Here is a 21,787-nt window from a genome sequence, read left to right as displayed (position 1 = left end):
TTGAGACCAGGAGATATAAATTTTACCTTCGTTTCTTCAAGCAACAAATCAACAAACTTTTATTGGTCTGGTTTTGAGGATACAGTCATGAATAGTAGTTTATAGCTAATGCATTCATGTGAACAATTAAGAATATACTGTCTGTAGATTTCCACAGCACAGCATAATTTCCCCCTAAGGGGGTCCTTTTAAAAAAATTATTTTTTATTTTATTTATTTATTTTTTCTTCCAGTTTTATTGAGATATTATTGACACACAGCACTGCATAAGTTCAAGGTGCACAGCATAATGCTCTGGCTTGCACACATCGTGAAATGATTAGCACACCAAGTTCAGTGACCACCCATCATCTCATACAGAGACAACATTAAAGAAATGGAAAAATACTTTTATTGTCTTAAAATCTCTGAGGATTTATTCTGTTAACAACTTTCATACATAATGTACAGCAGTGTTCATTATACTTACTGTGTGGTACATCACATCCCTAGTACTTATAGCTGGAAGTTTGTACCTTTGACCATCTTCATCCAATCTCCCCTCTCCTGCACTCCTCACCTTCTGGTGACCACAAATCTGATCTCTTTTTCTATGAGTCTGTTTGTTTTTGAGGTTTAACTGACCTACAACACTATGCTAGTTCCTGTTACACAACATAGTGATTTGGTATTTCTATAACATTTCAAAATGATCCCCACATATGTCTAGTTACGATGTCATCATACAAAGACATCACATAGTTACTGGCTATATTTCCCACACTGTACCTTTCACAACTGAAATTTGTACCTCTCCATCTCCCTCACCTGTTTCTTCCCTCTCCCTCCCCTCTGCCCTCTGGCAACCACCTGTTTGTTTTCTATATCTGTAATTCTGTTTCTGTTTTATGTTTGTTCATTTGTTTTGTTTTTCAGTTTCCACATATAAGTGACATCATACAGTGTTTGTCTTTCTCTGTCTGACTTATTTCACTTGGCATAATGCCCTCTAGGTCCATCCATGTTGTTGCAAACGGCAAGATTTCATTCTTTTTATGGCTGAATAATATTCCATTGTATTTATGTACCACATCTTCTTTCTCCATTCATCCACTGATGGGCACTTAGGTTGCTTCCATAATTTGTAAATAACGCTGCTATGAACATGGGTTGCATATATCTTTTCCAATTAGTATTTTTGTTTTCTTTGGAGTGGAATTGCAGGACCAGTGGTAGTTCTAGTCTTAATGTTTTTTTTTTTTTCTGTTTTCTTATTTATTTTCATTTTGGATGATCTGTCCATTGGTGTAAGTGAGGTGTTAAAGTCACTCACTATTATTGTGTCACTGTCGATTTCCTCTTTTATAGTTGTTAGCAGTTGCCTTACGCATTGAGGTGCTCCTATGTTGGGTGCACCTATATTTATAATTGTTATATCTTCTTCTTGGATTGATCCCTTGATCATTATGTAGTGTCCTTCCTTGTCTCTTGTAACATTCTTTATTTTAAAATCTATTTTATCTGATATGAGTATTGCTACTCCAGCTTTCTTTTGATTTCCATTTGCATGGAATATCTTTTTCCATCCCCCCACTTTCAGTCTGTGTGTGTCCCTAGGTCTGAAGTGGGTCTCTTGTAGATAGCATATATATGGGTCTTATTTTTGTATCCATTCAGCAAGCCTGTGCCTTTTGGTTGGAGCATTGAATCCATTCACGTTTAAGGTAATTATTGATATGTATGTTCCTATGACCATTTTCTTAATTGTTTTGGGTGTGTTTTTGTAGGTCCTTTTCTTCTCTTGTGTTTCCCACTTAGAGAAGTTCCTTTAGCATTTGTTGTCGAGGTGGTTTGGTGGTGCTGAATTCTCTTGGCTTTTGCTTGTCTGTAAAGCTTCTGATTTCTCCATTGAATCTGAATGAGATCCTTGCTGGGTAGAGTAATCTTGGTTGTAGGTTCATCCCTTTTATCACTTTATCATGCCACTCCCTTCTGGCTTGTAGAGTTTCTGCTGAGAAATCAGCTGTTAACCTTATGGGAGTTCCCTTGTATGCTCTTTGTCATTTTTCCCTTGCTGCTTTCAATAATTTTTCTTTGTCTTTAATTTTTGCCAGTTTGATTACTATGTGTCTCAGCATGTTTCTCCTTGGGTTTATCCCGTATGGGACTCTCTGCGCTTCCTGGACTTGGTTGGCTATTTCCTTTCCCATGTTAGGAAAGTTTTCTACTATAATCTCTTCAAATATTTTCTCTGGTCCTTTCTCTCTCTCTTCTCCTTCTGGGACCTCTATAATGCAAATGTTGTTGCATTTAATGTTGTCCAAGAGGTCTCTTAGGCTGTCTTCATTTCTTTTCATTCTTTTTCTTTATTCTGTTCCACCGCAGTGAATTCCACCATTCTGTCTTCCAGGTCACTTATCCGTTCTTCTGCCTCAGTTATTCTGCTATTGATTCCTCTAGTGTAGTTTTCATTTCAGTTATTGTATTGTTCATCTTTGTTTGTTTGTTCTTTAATTCTTCTAGGTCTTTGTTAAACATGTCTTGCATCTTCTCATTATTTGCCTCCATTGTTTTTCCGAGGTTCTGGATCATCTTCACTATCATTATTCTGAATTCTTTTTATGGAAGGTTGCCTATCTCCACTTCATTTAGTTGTTTTTCTGGGCTTTTATCTTGTTCTTTCATCTGGTACATAGCCCTCTGCCTTTTCATCTTGTCTATCTTTCTGTGAATGTGGTTTTTGTTCCACAGGCTGCAGGACTGTAGTCCTTCTTGCTTCTGCTGTCTGCTCTCTAGTCTTAATGTTGTTTTTTTTTTTTTTTTTTTTTTTTTTTTTTTTTTTTGGTGGTACGCAGGCCTCTCACTGTTGTGGCCTCTCCCACTGTGGAGCACAGGCTCCGGATGCGCAGGCTCAGCGGCCATGGCTCACAGGCCCAGCCGCTCTGCGGCATGTGGGATCTTCTTGGACCGGGGCACGAACCTGTGTCTCCTGCACCAGCAGGCGGACTCTCAACCACTGCACCACCAGGGAAGTCCAGTCTTAATGTTTTTGAGGAACCTCTATACTGGTTTCCATAGTGGCTTCACCAATTTACCTTCCCACCAACAGTGCATGAAGGTTCCTAAGGGGGTCCTTTAAGAGAAGAAGATTCATGTTGACAGTTGTCAGCAATCTCCTTTCCCCTTCCGCCCTCCCCTCCCCTTCCCTTTTCCTCCTCTTTGCTCTTTTTCTCTTCTTTCGAGTCTCTTTTCTTCCCTTCTCTTCTCTTTGGGCCACTTCCTGAGCATACGGTTTCAGATAGTGGGTAGTCACAGAATCTGCACAGTCAGTTTTGACATTTGGTCACCTTGAACTAGTACATCAGAAAGAGTTTTGATCTTCAAACATCAGAAACTCCTGTGTTGGTGGCATCATAAAATGTGGGTTCTGCTGTGGCAGGGAGCTCAGGGCATTAGCATTCCATACTGTTCTTCCAGGACTGTGGTCAAATATGTAGTAATAGTGGTGACTAACATCTGTCTAGTGCTTGATAAAGTACATTTACACGTCCTAATCTCATTTAATACACACAGCAACTTTGTCTTTGGGTACTAGTCTTTTCTCAGTTTTAGAGAGATATTAAGAAATTGCTTAATATTACACCTCCAATAACAATGGGGTTGGAACCCTGGTCTCCTGACTATAATATGTTTTTTTTTTTCAATACAGCACGTGCTCAGTGCTTATGGAGTAATACTGAGCAAAAGTGTCCAGAGTCGAGTGTGCGGTGACAATTTTCAAGGAACTGACATCTTAGGAAAGAGTTCCCCACAGAGACTTATAACCAGTATACCCCATAAACGCCCTTAAGGTAGGCGTGGCACTTGGAGAGGTTACTGACCACTCAGCTGTTTTGGGGGGTAATGGCTGGGCTATGTGTGTCTCAGTTTTCACTTGGTTGTTAATAATCTTGAATGGTTAGAAGTAAAGTAAGGCTTGGATACCATCGGGTAATGCATTGGTAGTAAGAAACAGAACTTTAATTAATGGTACCAGCAGATGCAGTTAATTCTCCAACTCAGATACGTCAGAAAGCAACAGCTTCTACGAGGTGGCAGAAAACATTTTGTCCTGGTGAACCTGACGGAAGGAGGGTTGATTCTCGGAAGGGGAACAGATGTTATCAGTGACAAGGGTATCTTAGATCTTTCCACAAATGTGCACCATTTCCTATTCTTAGATTTTGCAGGGGGATGAAACTCATGGCATATATTTGGGCTGCACAACCTGTTGAATGCAGAGCCTCCTATATTGATGCTTGGAGAAAGATTGTCAGGTTTTTAGCATGAATTCTGGGACTAGCTCTGGCCGACATCAAATCCTCTACATGCCTGAAGGAATCATCTCAGGCACAGGTCTGAGGTGGAGGCTGTATTTTTCAGATGCTTGCTCAAGAGTAGATTTATACCATCCGCTGTTGTTTGCGTCTTTAAAAAAACCTGTTGAACACTGTCTTCGTCACAGGAATAGTGGTAAATCGAAAGAGGACAAGCTGGCCTTCAAGAATAGGTCATTACCAGGAAAAATGACTTCAGGAGGATGGGATCATAAGTTGTTTCAGCCAATCAAAAGGAAGAAAATGATAACAGCAAAGTAGGAGATCATAATAAAACATAACTGTGGGAAAACCTGTTTTTAAATTACTTCAGAATAAACCCAAAGCAACTGGAAAGGCAGATAATAATAATAGGAAATAACGTTAAATGGAACTCGGCCCAGCAACCAGAAGGTCCTCCTGTCCTGGAGCCGCAGCCGGGGCCTCAGCCTCCCCTCTGCCCCAACACGTCCCCTGTCATCAACGCCTCTTCAGTTGCTCCTTCAGAAGCCAGAACATCTTTTCACCGAAACCCCAGTTCCCACGCCCCTTCTGCGCTTAAGCCGTGGGTGTGCCAGGAAGGTACCGCTCTGTGTTCCTTGGCTGTAGCGGTTCTCCCACCTCACATCCATGGCAGCCGCATCTGTGGTTGGGTACCTGCCATGCGCTTAGGACCAGCCCTTTGTATGGATTCTCCCGCTTACTCAGTGGGCTAAGTGCTGTTGTTCGCTAGTATGGCATTGTTTTCAGGTATCAAAGTTCTCTGAACTGTTCTTGGCTCTGGGCAGTGCTGACGGCACCACGTGTTCCTCCTGCAGTTGGTGTGGGTACGGCCCCCAGCACCTTCTTAATGGAAGGGGTTTCGTATTTACTGTTTAGAATTCACTGGGACACGGGATCCACAGCCTACAAATGGCATTTTATACTTAATGTCGATACTTCGGGCATTTTTCTTTTTTTAAGAAATGAGGATTTCTTTCTTTTTTCTTTTTTTTTTTCACCAAAGCCTAGCAATAAGAAACACTCCAGTTCAGGATGCTTTCATTTCCCTATGTATTCTGGATACTTCCATAGTTAGCAAGGTGTCCATTACATGCAACATGGACAATTTTATCTTTATTTTTATTTTTTTTAACATCTTTATTGGAGTATAGTTGCATTACAGTGGTGTGTTAGTTTCTGTTGTATAACAAAGTGAATCAGCTATACGTATACATACATCCCCATACCTCCTCCCTCTTGCGTCTCCCTCCCACCCTCCCTATCCCACCCCTCCAGGCGGTCACAAAGCACCGAGCTGATCTCCCTGTGCTATGCAGCTGCTTCCCACTAGCTATCTATTCTACATTTGGTAGTGTATACATGTCCATGCCACTCTCTCACTTTGAACATGGACAATTTTAACTAAAATGTATCCAGACATAGATTTCATTAAGGTCTTCATTAACATATAATAAAAGGTATAGTCAGTATTTTAAATTTGTTTTACTTCACACTGGAGACCTAGTGTGTTCTTATAAGGAATAGAACTAATAAGTTCCTTGTTTGCTTTTTGTGGCTTCACACGATTTCATGAATGAGTCAGTTAATATCAACAAACCCACTGTGGACAAACAAGGCCTTTTTTATTCCTAGAAGCTCAACACCTTAGAAAATTTTTACCCTTGTATTCAAGGCTAGATTTTTTTTTTTCTTTAAAGAGACATAATTAGGCCATTCAAAGATCCTGTTAAGTACAGGTTAAACTTCAGTCAAATAGCACTACTGGAATGAAATCAATGAATAGATGTTGCTTTTCCCTGAAACGAACAGAGATGACCTTTGGAAACCTGCTACATGCGTTGTTCTGGCAAAAGAAACAAGCTGGTGACTAAGTGAGAGGCACATTCAGAGCTTCCCACACACTGTTCAACACACAGTGCAGCAATTCTGATTAGTAGGAAGGAGAAAGGAAGACGGAAGGCCAGAAGGCCAGAGAGCTGCCAGGTGGACCCACCAACAGATGCACCTCAGAGAAGGGGCTTCTGAGTGTCCCATCACTCATGCACGTTAGAATTATCACAGAGGCGCAAAATCTAAATTTTAATTCAAATCGCTGCTTTGAAGCCTTAGATGATCAGTTGTCTTCCCCTTGCTGGCTAGAAAAGCCTCCTGTTTGCTCAGTTTACACAGTTTATCCCACCGCGAGTCACAGATTTTCATTTGTTCTCTACACATAAGAAGTGTTTTAAGAATGTCAGATGACTGCTCTCTTCTGGGTTTTCCACTTTCCTCCTTTCAAAGTGGCCATTATTGCTTGTGGGGTAGGGAAAGGAGTTGGAAACCAAATTGTTAAACCAACAGAATGCTTTGTTATCAGTGGCACAATCTTGGAGACATTTAACTCTGATAATTTAAGGAAAAAAATCTTAATCTTCAGATGAATATATTTTTGATTTTTATTCATATTATTGCTGCTATGCAACCCACAAACATACCAAGTTCTGCTTACTACAGGCCCTGATGAGTTATCCATGTCCTTGACAAGAGTTCTAGTTCTCACTGATGAGCTTCTGACAAATAGCAGAACAATGCAACAATTGGGAACTTAAATCTGTGCTCCACAAAGCAAACCAGCAAACAAACTTACCAATGTTTTAATCACAGTTTAAGAGGATGACAGATTTTTATTTTGGCAACAATCTAGCACTCAAGAAATACTGCCGATGATTTATAAGAGAACAAATTTGTTGGACCAAAGAGACAGGGAAAGTCTTCAAACAACTATAACTGTTCTTGTATTTTCACCCTTTTGGAATGTTTTAAGGAATAGAATTTTAAAAAATGTAGTTTACACATTGCATAAAGCACTCCTTTATCCTATGACATTCTTAATAGGGTACACGTTTCATCGACTGTTTTATAGATTCTTTACACTGTCAAGACAATTTTTGCTTTGATGGAAAACTATGTGTTGTTTAGAGTACACTCGTCCAGGTTCTCAGTTCCTGCTCTTATGGGGCGCACTCTGCACCTTTCAGGCCTTTGAGCTATTTTAGGAGCACAGAAGTTGTAGCAGCAATGCAAAATAATTCTTGTCTATGGACGTGTAAGTACATTCTGTCTGGTGCGGGTTCCTCTGACTTTCCTCTTTCACTGTGGAAGAAGCCAGGTGTGCCTCTGTTTGAACACTCATTTGAATACTTAAAAGTTTACATAAAATCCTGAGGACATGTTTATTTTCTACCTGTATGAGAGTCGTGATTTTACTTTTATTTGTTTGGAAAACTATCCTTTAACAACAATATAAAGGAAAAAGAGGTTTATGAGTGGAAAGTTTTGAAATTCAGGGTCTATAGTCTCTGATCTCAGAGTTGGTGACCCCTCTTCTCTTCTTCCCTTTTTGTACCATAATTTTACCCTTCTTTCATTCAGCTAGTATTCCTTTTTTGTTTTAAACCTCAGATAAACGTTTTGATGAGTGGCAAAACAATGCAACCATTTGTACTTTAAAGCTGTGCTCCACAAAGTTAAAACGAACAAGCCCATGAACATTTTAATCACGGTTAAAAAATTACTTGTCTTTATTTTGGCAACAGTCTAGCATGCAAGAAATACTACTGATGATTTGTAAGAGAACTTAACTTGGTTGGACTTAACGGGGAAACTCTTCAGAGTTTATACTTATAAGTGCTGTACATTTTCACTTAACTCCCTTTTGGAAGTTCATAGTTTTACTGAGACCACTCATGGGAGTCCCTACACTACATTCAAAGGAAACATCTCACAACATCCAATAAATAAAAGCAGATCCTTATACTCACCGTGCCCCACCAGAGTGCGTCCGCGTATGTAGAGAATTCCTTATTGGCATCCTTTTCCACCAGGTAGACAAGGAAAGACGAAAAAATCAGAACCAAAAATCCTATGTACCAAGCTGTAATTAATTCCTAGATATAAAAGGAATGAGAGATTTTTAGAGGTTAAAAATCTTTGAAAAAGGAAAAAAATATATATGAGCATGATTCCATGTGTTTGACTACTGCTTGGATATTTATGATGACTTTCACATAATCCACTACACCTTGTGTCCCACATTGCTTTAGCCAATTACTGAAAAGATTAAGTTTGCTTTCGATGGGTTTAGTAAATATCACGGCAGCAAGGGAAGAAGTTAAGAACACCCTGCCCGCACCTGGGCGAGGGCCCCCCACCTTGCTGTGCGCGTAGACCACGGAGCCCAGCAGCTTCCAGGTGCCGCCGCGCCTGTCCATGCGCACCATGCGCAGGATCTGCAGGAAGCGCAGGCTGCGCAGCGCCGACGTGGCGAAGATGTTACCCTGAGTTTTGGCAGAAACTACTGCTATGGAGGCGATGAGGACGATGGTATCTGAAAGAAACAGGGTGAAGCAGCCATGAGCAGCATGACCAGGAGGTTCTAGTTCCCCAAACAGAAAGGGTCCCTTTGACCTGTTTGGGGCCCAGGAAACGGCTCTTGAGCCCCAGGCCGGCACGCGCCACGCGGGCTCTGTGATCGCCGAGGAGGGGAAGGCGGAGGACGTGGCCTCCTGCACCTGCTGCCCCGGGTCTGACCCTCGGCCGTTCTCTGCTTTAGCCACGCAGGTTTGGACCGCTCGCCGTTTAACCTTCAAAGGCCTGGACACCGCCTTCGGAAGGTCCGGTGCTCCAGAGGGCTCCGGGCTGGCACAGCGTCCCCACGGCAGTCCTGGCGGCACGGGTGGTCCTGCCTGTAGGAAGGGGCTTCTGCCACTGCTTCTGCCCCGGCACCGCAGCCTGCTGGCTGATGCCACAGAGGGTACATAGCCTGTCCAGATGCGAAAGGGCTACTTCGCATAATCATGTCTCCTGTTTTCTCGCCAAAGAAGCTGGTAGCTCCGTTCTGCAGAAACTTCACTTGTGTTGTGGGGTCTGCACCTCTACAGCCTCTCAGACAAAGGCCCTAAGTGAGCGGACTGCGGTAAGCGTTCTGCTCTGCGTGCTCTGTACGGCGCCAGCCAGTTCTGGGTAAGTTCTGTACACAAGTCAATTAACATTCCATTTGTTACAACAGAGGAGGTGATCACACACACTACGCACTGCATGGGAAGGGATATTTAATGTGGGACATATTGACATCTGGCTGAAATCATATCTGCCCTTTTGTCAGCTAAAAAGAGCAGCTAAGGAGAGCACAGAAAAGATGAATGACTTAATCGCTGCAAGGGTGAATATCTGAGTGAGGGGAGGGAGGCTTTGAAGTGGGAGAGGTGAAGTGGGGTGAATGGCTTCCAGTGGAGACTCTACAGTAGGTTTGCGTGACCTCATCATCCTCAGTAGGATGTCCTTCCTGCTGAGAGCGGGCTGTGCGTGGCCAGGTGGCCACGCTCCAAAGAAGAGCTCCACCTTAGGGGCTTGCAGTTACTGATGGTTCTGGGAGCCTCAGGGGTACGTGCTGTGTGAATGTGTACCCTTTGTCCAGCCCAGTAGTGCCTGCATTCAGGAAGGCCTGGCCCCTGGTGTGTACTGACAGCGTCCTTAGACTCACTCTCCTGGTGCCCTTTTGGGTCAGGACCTGGAGAGGGTCAGGGGTTGGCAGGACGTGGGTCAGCCAAAGGGAATCCTCCAGTTGGATCTGCATGCTGCGGGAGCTTGTGGCTGGGTGCACAGCCAGCCACAAATGCATCCTTTTCTCTCGCTCCATAGCTGTCGGAGGTGAGAAGGAACTACATACGCTGATACAGACATCAAAGGCATTAAGGGACTGAAGTCAGTTGCAAAGCAGTATGTACAATGTACTCTTATTTAATACAACATGTATTATACACCTAGGAAAGACATGCGAGGACAGACACAGAATATTACTATGAATTCTCTCTGGGGTAGAGAGTTGTGGTGAGTATGTGGATAAAGGGACTTAGCACTTTCTAAGTTATTAATTTTGGTAATGTTGGAGTTTTATAACAGTGAAAATGTCTTTTGAAATCAGGAAAAAACTTTAAAAATGTGAAAATATCTCTTGGTTTTCATCATCTGGAGGGACATACTTCCAAGACAAGTGGTCTGCAGACAAAGAGACACTCCTTACATGGCCCTGATGGATATACATTTTGCTTCTATTTCTCACTGTAGGCCTGCTTCCTCACAAGTGTACAAAGGAAAGAAAAAGGTACAATACCCCATTGACCATGTTAAAATATTAGAAAAAATTGAAATAAGTAAATGACCAGTAGGGGTGCAGAAAGCACAGACTTAAAATTTACTTTGTGCCAGGCACTTCCTTTAGTTCTAGGTTTTTACAAATGTTATATTATTTTAATTCTTATGACACCCGTGTTGGTTAGGTATTCTACAGATGAAAAAAGCGAGACACAAAACACATATATTGTCTTAGTTTTAAAAAATCAGCTATAGGCCTGTTACACTACAGCACAAAAAGTATGCTATAAAGTCAGTTCATTAGAGAAGACCTAGAAAAAGTAAAAGGAACCCTGTAGGTTTGAGAGAGTTTCAAAAATTATGCACACAGTGAGTCATAATCTAAAGGTTTTAAGTCACAAAATATGTAAAGGTAACCAGAGATTAGATTTAATATGCTCATTTTAATTCAGATCAGAAAGAGTTCAATGAAATGAAGTCATAAGTGAGCAACCAAATGGCACACAATGAATGCACCCACAAAAATGTTTCTTGTTGGATTACAGTCATCCACTGGAATTTTGCTGTCAGTACCACCTAGATATTTCCCAGGTTAATATTTTAGAAGTTATGAGTACTCTTGACTTTCATTTTTATTTATGTATTTATTATTTTTGTAGACCATTACTTAGCAGAATGGAGGTTCCACAAGGTTGGATACTTGTATCCGAAGTATCTAGAACAGTGCCTGAAACGTGGTAGGCACTCAATAAATGTTTATAGAATAAACTTAGGTTAATAAACATTTAAAAGTAGCTTGAGCTTTGTTCTCTTACCGTATCAGTGGTTTAATAACTGGAACGTCAATCTAAAATACCTGTAAGTTAATCAAACCAGCACAGAATTCTACAGCAATATAATAATTCACAGCTGTCAGCTACTGATGTATATAAAAAGCAAATCTCCCTAAGATTTACCTTTTATGACAGTGGGCAGCCATGGTCTTTAAAGATGGCATCATGGGAGACCCCTGAACCGCTGCCCTCCCACAGACACACCAAATGAACAGCTACACACGCAGTAATTCCCTCTGCAGGAAGTCCAGAAACTAGCCAAGGGGCTCCTATGCACTGGGAGAATGAGAAAATGCTCACATCAAAACAGCAGGAGAGGCTGAGACATACTCGCCATAAACCCCACTCCTAGCACACAGCAGGGACCTCCAACTCCCAGCTTTTCCCTGTGAGGCTAAGGGTCTGAACCCCATTTTTAGCGCCCCAATTTTTAAGACTCCCACCAGAGGGATGGCCCCCCCAAACACCTAGCTCTGAAAGCTGTGGGGCTTGCATCCGTGAGCCCCACATACTACAGCAAACACAGAAGCAGGTATTAGCAGGCGTGAGCACTGGGCCTCCGCTCACCCACTGCCCGTGTCCAGGCAGAAATGCCTGTCTCCCCAACCTTTCCTGAAAGGGTTCTATTTGCGTACTTTAAAAGCTGCCACCTTCCAGTCAGGCCTCTAACTTTTAGCATCCAACTAGGGAGTGACTGCAGTTCTCTCCTGAGACCACAGAAGCCGGTGTACGCCTCCCCTGGCCTCTCCCTCTGGTCTGCTCCAGTTTGCCAGTATCTCCCTCAGGAAGCTTTTATACACATCTGGTGCCCCAGCTTTTGAGGCTGCTGCTTGATAGAAGAACCCCTGAATCACCTGGCTCTGACAGCCAGTGGGGCTTTCATTCAGGAATCCCATAGGCCTGTAGCAAAGAAAGAAGTTCATAATGGGTTCCAGACCCCATAGCCCCCTCCCCTACTCCATGGCTGTATAACTGGGCCCAGTACAGAGGGGACAGGTGAAATGCCCACCTCCCAGTTTCTCCTTGGATGGGGCCTAATGACACACTTTCCCCACTGCTCCCAGGGTCCAGCTTCCAACTGGCCTGTATCTAGGAGCTGACTGTGACCCTCCCCCTGGGACACTGATCAGTCTGGGCACATATTCAACCACTGGGAGCCACTAAAAACAGGGAAAGTGGGGCCTCCCTGGTGGCGCAGTGGTTGAGAGTCCGCCTGCCGATGCAGGGGATACGGGTTCATGCCCCGGTCTGGGAGGATCCCATATGCCGCGGAGCGGCTGGGCCCGTGAGCCATGGCCGCTGGGCCTGCGCATCCGGAGCCTGTGCTCCGCAACGGGAGAGGCCACAACAGTGAGAGGCCCGCATACCGCAAAAAGAAAAAAAAAAACAGGGAAAGTGATTAGACAATCACATAGGTTTTAGAGACAATGAGAAGCCAAGGTTAGGCTGACTGATGATGTTCATCTCCTACACAAGATCAGTCTGTCAAGACTGGGGTAGGTGGCTGTTTATCTAACACACAGAAACCCACACAAAGAGTCAAGGAAAATGAAGAAACAAAATAATATGTTCCAAACAAAAGAACAAGATAAACTACCAGAAACAGATCTTAATGAAACAGAAAACCTAGAAGAAATAGTTAAATTACTAGAAACATACAACCTACCAGGCTAAATCAGGAAGAAATAGAAAAGCTGAACAGACCAGTTACTAATAAAGAGATAGAATCAGTAATCAAAAACCTCCTAACAAACAAAAAAGTCCAGGACCAGAAGGCTTCACTGGTGAATTATACCAACATTTAAAGAATAAGTACCAATCCTTCTCAAACTCTTCCATAAAAAGAACAGAAGAGGAGGAAACACTTCCAAACTCATTTTATGAGGTCAGCATTACCCTGACATCAAAACCAGATAAGGACACCGCAAGAAAATTAAAGTACATATGCCTGATGAATGTAGATGTAAAAGTCCTTAATGAAGTCCTAGCAAACTGAATTCAACAGTACATTAAAAGGATCATTCACCATGATCAAGTAGGATTTATTCCAGGGACGCAAGGATGGTTCAACATCTGCAAATCAATCAATGTGATACACCACATTAACAAAAGGAAGGATAAAAATTATACGATCATCTCAATAGATGTAGAAAAAGCACTTGACAAACTACACACACTTTCATGATAACAACTCTCAACAAAGTGGATATAGAGGGAATGCACCTCAACGTAATAAAGGCCACAAAACAAGCCCATAGGTAACATCATACTCAGTGGTAAAAAACTGAAAACTTTCCCTTTAGGATCAGGAACAAATTAAAGATGCCCACTCTTGCCAGTTTTATTCACCTTAGTATTGGAAGTCCTAGCCAGAGCAATTAGGCAAGAAGGAGAAATAAAAGTCATACAAATCAGAAAGGAAGAAGTAAAACTGTCACTATTTGCAGATGACATATTATATATAGAATACCCTAAAGACTCCACCAAAAAACTGCTGGAAATAATAAATGAATTAAGCAAAGTTGCAGGACACAAAATAAATATTCAAAAATCAATTGTGTTTCTATATACTAACAACAATCTATCAGAAAGAGATATTAAGGAAAAAATACCATTTACAGTAGCATCAAAAAGAATAAAATATTTAGGAAGGAGTTTGATCAAGGAGGTGAAAGATCTGTTTGGTGAAAACTATAAAACATTGATGAAAGAAAGTGAAGAAGACACTAATAAATGGAAAGGTATTCTATGCTGATGGATTGGAAGAATTTTGTTAAATATTGTTAAAATGTCCATACTACCCAAAGCAATATACAGATTCAGTGCAATCTCTATCAAATTCCAGTGCTGTTTTTCACAGAAATAGAACAAATAGTCCCAAACTCGTATGGAATCACAAAGACCCTGAATAGCCAAAACAATCTTGAGAAGGAAGAACAAAACTAGAAACAGCACACATTCTTATTTCAAATTATATTACAAAGTTATACTAATCAAAACAGTATGATATTGGCATAAAAACAGACACACAGGTCAATGGAACAGAATAGAGAGCCCAGAAATAAACCCACACATATATGGTGAATTACTTAATGAGAAAGGAGCCAAGAATATACAATGGGGAAAGGACAGTCTCTTCAATAAACGGTGTTGGGAAAACTGGACAGTCACATGCAAAAGAATGAAACTGGACCACTATCTTACACCACTCACGATAATTAACTCAAAATGGATTAAAGACAAATGTAACACCTGAAACTATAAAACTCCTAGAAGAACATGGGGGTAAGCTTCTTGACATTTGCCTTGGCAATGATTTTTTGGATTTGACACCAAAAGCAAAGGCAAGAAAAGCAAAAATTAACAAGTGAAACTATAGCAAACTGAAAATCTTCTGTACAGCAAAGGAAACCATCAACAAAATGAAAAAGCAATGAAAGAGAGAAAAATATTTTCAAATCACACAGCTGAGAAGGAGTTAATATCCAAAATATACAAATAACTAATACAATTCAATAGTAAAAAAGAAAAGCAAACCCAAAACCCCAAACAATCAAATTAAAAATCAGGCAGTGGATCTGCATAGACATCCTCCCAAAGATGACATACAAATGGCCAACGTGTATTGAAAAGGTGCTCAATATCACTAATCATTAGGGAATGCAAATCAAAACCTCATACCTGTTAAAATGCTATATCAGAAAGGCAGGAGATAAATGTTGGTGAGGATGTGGAGAAATGGGAACCCTCTTGCACTGTTGGTGGGAATGTAAATTGGTGCAGCCACTTTGGAAATCAGTATGGAGGTTCCTCAAAAAATTAAAAATAGAACTATCACAGGACCCAGCAATCCTATTTCTGGGTGTATATCCAAAGATAATTAAAACAGGATCTTGAAAGATGTCTGCACATCCGCGTGTTCACTGCAGCATTATTCTCAATCGCCAAGATATGGAAACAACCTAAATGTCCATCAATGAATGGATGAATGGGTAAAGAAGAGCTATCTATCTATCTACCTACCTATCTATCTGTCGAAATATTGTACATCCATGAGAAAGAAGGAAATCCTAATGTCTACAAAAACATGGATGGACCTCGAGGGCATTAAGCTAAGTGAAATAAGCCAGATAGAGAAAGACAGATACTGTATATCACTCATATGTGGAATCTAAAAAAGTAAAACTCATAGAAACAGAGACTAGAATCATGTTTACCAGGGTGTAGGGGGTGGGGAGAAATGGGGAGATGCTGGTGAAAGATTGTAAACTTCCAGTTATAAGACGAATAAGTTCTGGGGAACCTAATGTACAGCATGGTGATTATAGTTAATAATACTGTATTATATATTTGAAAGTTGCTAAGAGAGTGAATCTTAAATATTTTCACCACAAAAAAGAAATGGTAATTACGCAACGTGATGGAGTTATCTCACAATCATTTTGCTATATGTAAGTGTATCAAATCGATAGACTGTACACAAACTTACATCACGTTTTTGTCAAGTACATTTCAATAAAGTTGGGGAAAAACTGGGTAGAACAGCTTAAGCTGCTCTAGTAACAATTTAACTAATAACAATTAGTTATTTGTCCAAAATGTTTTTTGCAACATAGGAGCATTTGTTTTAAGTGAAGACAGCACCTTTTAGTACAATGTAGGAATTACAGGTAGCCCTCAAGGCTCATTGGCTTCAGATTCATTTGTTCATCTGTTCGTGTATGAAGAAGTTAATTGAGGGTCAAGCACTGTATTAGACACTTGCATTAGAAATGAATATTCATTCATCCATCTGATCATCAATCTATTGCAAATGTTTATCAACTCCCTACTGTGTACCAGGCACTGTGCCAAATGCTTTACGTGCACCAGTGGTTGTCAGTGGGGACAATTTTGCCTCCCAGGGGCATTTGGCAATGTCTGGAGACATGTTTGGTTGTCATAACTGGGAAGGGGGTTGCTGCTGGCATCTAGTGGTGGAGGCCAGGGTTGCTTCAAAACATCCTACAATGCCGGGAACAGCCCTCTGAACAAAGAAGTACCAGTCCCCAGTGTTAGCAGTGCCAAGACTGGGAAACCCTGAGGTCCATCATTTCATTTAGTCCCCCCAACAGCCCTATGAGGGAGACAGTATCACTCCTATCTCCTCCTTACAAAGGAAGAACTGAGGCTTGCGGGGGTCAACTAGCCAAGCACAACACCTACAAGCGGCTGAGCTGGCCCTTACCTGACTCCAAAGCTGTGCCCTTAAGAGTCATGGTGCCCCATTCCTTGGATAAAGAAAATCTAGAGTGACATGGGTTGGGGGGTAGGGGTGGCGGGGAGGGTGAAAGGGGTAGGCTGCAAAAGCAGGTGGAAACTAAAGCAAGAATAAATTGTTAGGATAAAGCATTCACAAAAGAAAGAAGTGCAGGGAGAATAAAGCAGAAATAAAATGGCACCAAAACAGATGGTAGCTTTATGGATACATCCAGACACAGTGGGGCGAGAGAAAGAAACAGAACTGCTAACAAACAAGGACGAGCTCCAAGCTGCATGAAGAAAAAAAAGGTGTAATCTGGAGCTCTTAAATGCCCCTCCCAATGGAAACAGTGGGGGAACAAGTCAGGAAGCAATGAAGAAATAGTTACTGGTTACAGGCAGCCCATTAGAGACGTGGAATATAGGCTTATAAGGGATTAGGAAGTAGGCTCACATATCCACTGAGTCACTTAGAATGACTTATGGATGAATTCTTGAGACTTGAGGAGACTGCAAAGATTTGAATGAAGTAAATACTGTAGAGATATTTAAGACACGTAGGGCGTGTATGAGGTTATTATTAGACCCCTCTGGAACTTGGCTCCAGGATTAGTCAGCAAAATCAATACAAATTGATCACCCCGGATGCTGAGTAAAAGGGATCAGTCACTGAAATACTGAAAAGCCCTCATTATAAGGTGGATTCATATCCAAGGTTACCCCATCACGGACCTAAGATTGGGTTAAAGCAGGGTCAATTGTACATCTGAACTTGGCGGGCTGTGTTTTGTTGCTACAATTACGTGACACAATGCATCTATCAGAAAGTATATTTTAGTATGCTTGGCCTAATTTAAAACCATAAAGGGAAGAACTAAATCACATGGATTAAACAAAGCATAGTTGAACACCTTTTTTTTTTTTTTTTTTTTTGCAGTACACGGGCCTCCCACTGCTGTGGCCTCTCCCGTTGCGGAGCACAGGCTCCGGACGCGCAGGCCCAGCGGCCATGGCTCACGGGCCCAGCCGTTCCGCAGCATGTGGGATCCTCCCGGACCGGGTCACGAACCCACGTCCACTGCATCGGCAGGCGGACTCCTAACCACTGCGCCTCCAGGGAAGCCCTGAACACCTTTATACTAGTAATTGTTAGGAGAGATAAGTTTTCTAGAGGTGAACCACAAAGGGGGTACATCTTGACATCTAGAAACTGTCTGGAGACTTTAGGTTTTCAGAATTTTTGTGAATTATGTTTGTTAGAGTCTCAGAAAGATTCCCCTAATAGCTAACATAAATTTCCCTCTTGCACTTTAAGGTTTTAAGCATTTTTGTAAATTATGTTAGAGTCTCAGAAAGATTGCCCTAATAGCTAACATAAATTTCCCTCTTGCACTTTAAGGTTTTAAGCATTTTTGTGAATTATGTTAGAGTCTCAGAAAGATTGCCCTAATAGCTAACATAAATTTCCCTCTTGCACTTTAAGGTCGTTTCATCTCGTTGCCTCTGGGCAAAACAGAAATGCAACAATTACTACATTCCTGGTGATTCTACCCTTCTCCCACCACCATTTTTGTTCTAATTCCTTGAGCTCTTTTCAGTGACTTCACTAGAAGTTAAAATTTGGATAATTTTAATGAAATATCTGTTTTAAAATTATAAAAGTAATAGCTGCTATAAAATATCAAAACCTTAGACATATGTATAAGAAGTAAATTTAATTAGCTAATCCTTTACTAAGGAGCTGTAAGTTCTTTAATTTTTGCTATTAAAATGATGCTGAAATGAATAGCCTTGTACACAACCTTTTTTTTTTTTTTTGTACACGGGCCTCTCACTGTTGTGGCCTCTCCCGTTGCGGAGCACAGGCTCCGGACGCGCAGGCTCAGCGGCCATGGCTCACGGGCCCAGCCGCTCCACAGCATGTGGGATCTTCCCGGACCGGGGCACGAACCCGCGTCCCCTGCATCGGCAGGCGGACTCTCAACCACTGCGCCACCAAGGAAGCCCTACACAAATTTTTGTAGGTATTCTCTTTAAGGATACACCCCTGGAGATTGCATTGCTGGGTTGAAGGCTGGCACGTTTTGAGTTTTGATATCAAAGTGCCCTCCAAATGATAGTACCAATGACCACTAACAATGTATGAAAGTACTTCTCTCTCTTTGCTAATAAAAAGCAATGCTAATAACGATAGTAATAATAATAGCTAAAATTTACTATTTACTGTGTAATACTGTTCTAAGCATTTTCAAGTATTACGTGGAATATTATAAATTTGTAATCTTTGCCAATATGATAGACAAAACATCACCTTTTTTTTTTTTACAGATTCATGTCATGAAGAAGTCATAGAAGGCAAGTCATCAAGAAGGCCTTTGCCCAAGATTATAAAACTACTTCCTAGATTCTGTCTGGTGTATTTAGCTGCTCATTTAGTTAACATATGTACTCTGTTTGGCATGTTCTTTGTGGCAACGGTAGCTAGCTGTCCTCCACAGATGCATGCTTCTCTTCTGAGGCGCAGAACTAGCCCTGGGAAGGGGCTGCCTACCAGGGACATCATTTCCCAGGTCTGCTTGCCTCTGGGTGGGGGGATGTGACCCGTCCTAGCTGATGGAAGGTGAGTGGAGATGGTGTGTGCCTCTTCCAGGCTGAGGGGAAGCAGATGGCCTTAGGGGCTGTCTTTTCTCGTCTGCCACGTGGGCCTTCAGGATGTCCTTAGGGGCCAGATGCTGAAGATGGCAGGGCCTTGTCAGCTGGGTCCCGAGTGACTGCATGCAGCAGGGCTTCCACCACACACCCCAGCCCCAGCGAGAAGCACCTTCATTGGACTATCACACAAGGAAGAAATGAACTTCTATTTTGAGAAGTTACTGGAATTTGAGGATTTGTATGTTATAACAATTAACATTACTCTAACTGAGACATCTTTAACTTTTATGAAGTTTATGTTTATCTCTCTGGTGAAGTAGAGAACTAATTTTACTTTTTATCCTATGTGATGGCCAGTTTTTCCAATACCACTTAAATAAAAAGCCTATTCTTTTTTTTTTTTTTTTTTTTTTTGCGGTATGCGGGCCTCTCAGTACTGTGGCCTCTCCCATTGCGGAGCACAGGCTCTGGACACGCAGGCTCAGCGGCCATGGCTCTGGGCCCAGCCACTCCGCGGCATGTGGGATCTTCCCAAAAGGGGCACGAACCCGTGTCCCCTGCATCGGCAGGCGGATTCTCAACCACTGCGCCACCAGGGAAACCCAAAAGCCTATTCTTTTCCAAATGTTTCCATGTACTCATGGAGAGGTCTGTTTCTAGATTCTTTCTGTTCTATTGCCTATGCCTCATCAGTATGACACTAGATATTAGATAGGGTAATATCCCTTCAATGTTACTCCTTTGTAAAAAAAAATTATGAATTATTCTAAACCTATTTATTTCTCCATGTAAATTTCAGAATAAATGTACCAGTTAAAACCCCAGCATCCTGATACAGACTGCACGTTCGATTTTAGGTAAGTACCTTCTCTACTGCTTCCCTCATCTCACATCCAGCGAGCTGTGTACTTCTGCTGCTTCTGCTCCAAGTATCTCCCCTCTCTCCCTCCTCCCACTGGTCCCGTGTCCCCTAGCTCAGGGCGAGGCTCCCTTTCTCCCGGCCACGCCACAGACTCCGAACAGCTCTTCTCACTCCTGTCTTTGCTTTCTCTAAACTCTTGTGTATTTTTTTTGCCAGATTAAAATGTTAAAGTGATGACATTACTTCTCTGATCAAAAAAAGTTTTTTTTCTTTTTTTTCCCACTACTGAGAACAAAGATCAAATTCTGCTTCCCAGCTTCAAAGTGCTGTACAGAATGCTGCTCTGTCTGGAAAGCCGCTCCCTTTCCCCGTGTGGCCACCTCTCAGTTGCTGCTAGGGCTCAGCCCAGGTGCCAACTTGTCAAGGAGGCTGCCTTCACGCACTGGTGCCCGGGGCTCTGGGTGCACTCCTGTCACTCTTACGACTGTGAGTACCATCTGCTTGCCTGCCGGTCTCTCCCAGGAACTGTAAGACACTGAAGGCAGGCAAAGCACTTATTTTTCCTTGTAACCTCAGTGCCTGCTCAGTACCTGTCATAGTAAGATGTTCAATGCTGATCTGATGGGTTATTTGCTTATAGTGAGCACAGAAACAGGATAACATTTTATAATCTCAAGGGTCTTAGAAACAATACAGTTAAAGAGCCATCATTTTTCAGTTGAGAAGCACGAATATACAAAATATATACAAGTTAAAAATATGTTTAAAAAGACCTTCAAGATGGCGGAGGGGTAAAACGTGGAGATCACCTTCCTCCCCACAGATACATCAGAAATACATCTACACGTGGAACAACTCCTACAGAACACCTACTGAACGCTGGTAAAAGACCTCAGACTTCCCAAAAGGCAAGAAACTCCCCACGTACCTGGGTAGGGCAAGAGAAAAAAGAAAAAACAGAGACAAAAGGAAAGGGACGGGACCTGCACCAGTGGGAAGGAGCCGTGAAGGAGGAAAGGTTTCCACACACTAGGAGCCCCTTCGTGGGCGGAGACTGCGGGTGGTGGAGGGGGGGAGCTTCGAAGCCACGGAGGAGAGCACGGCCACAGGGGTGCGGAGGGCAAAGCGGAGAGATTCCCGCACAGAGGATTGATGCCGACCGGCACTCACCAGCCCGAGAGGCTTCTCTGCTCACCTGCTGGGGCGGGAGGGGCTGGGAGCTGAAGCTCGGGCTTCGGTCGGAGTGCAGGGAGAGGACTGGGGTTGGCGGCGTGAACACAGCCTGAAGGGGCTAGTGCGCCACGGCTGGCCGGGAGGGAGTCTGGGAAAAGTCTGGAGCACCTGAAGAGGCAAGAGACTTTTCCTTCCCTCTTTGTTTCCTGGTGCGCGAGGAGAGGGGATTGAGAGCGCTGCTTAAAGGAGATCCAGAGACGGGCGCGAGCCGCGGCTGAAAGCGCGGACCCCAGAGACGGGCGTGGGACGCTGGGGCTGCTGCTGCTGCCGCCAAAAGGCCTGTGTGCGAGCACAGGTCACTGTCCACGCCCCCTTTCCGGGGACACTGTGCAGCCCGCCACTGCCGGGGTCCCGGGATCTAGGGACGGCTTCCCTGGGAGAGCGCACGGTGCGCCTTGGGCTGGTGCAACATCACGCCGGCCTCTGCCGCCGCAGGCTCGCCCCGCCTCCGTGCCCCTCCCTCCCGCCCGGCCTGAGTGAGCCAGAGTCCCCGAAGC

The 21,787-nt window shown here is 42.8% G+C and overlaps 1 protein-coding gene across 5 annotated transcripts in view; it reads right to left on the bottom strand.

Moving 5' to 3' along the window:
* The window catches only part of KCNQ5 (potassium voltage-gated channel subfamily Q member 5), a gene marked incomplete at its 5' end in the record, with an annotated part of 580,126 nt that overhangs the window by 100,113 nt on the left and 458,226 nt on the right, over positions 1–21,787 (bottom strand). For all 5 annotated transcript variants that reach the window (XM_082633969.1, XM_082633971.1, XM_082633973.1 and 2 more), the window contains 2 exons: positions 8,138–8,263; positions 8,528–8,703. In XM_082633969.1, the coding sequence (XP_082490095.1) occupies positions 8,138–8,263; positions 8,528–8,703 (302 nt within the window). The remainder of the gene's footprint in view (positions 1–8,137; positions 8,264–8,527; positions 8,704–21,787) is intronic.

The sequence above is a fragment of the Mesoplodon mirus genome (genome assembly GCF_964341445.2).
Source record: "Mesoplodon mirus genome assembly, chromosome: 10".
Taxonomy (NCBI): Eukaryota; Metazoa; Chordata; class Mammalia; order Artiodactyla; family Ziphiidae; genus Mesoplodon; species Mesoplodon mirus.
Note: the sequence above shows the minus strand (reverse complement) of the source record. Positions and strands in the feature narration are given on the sequence as shown.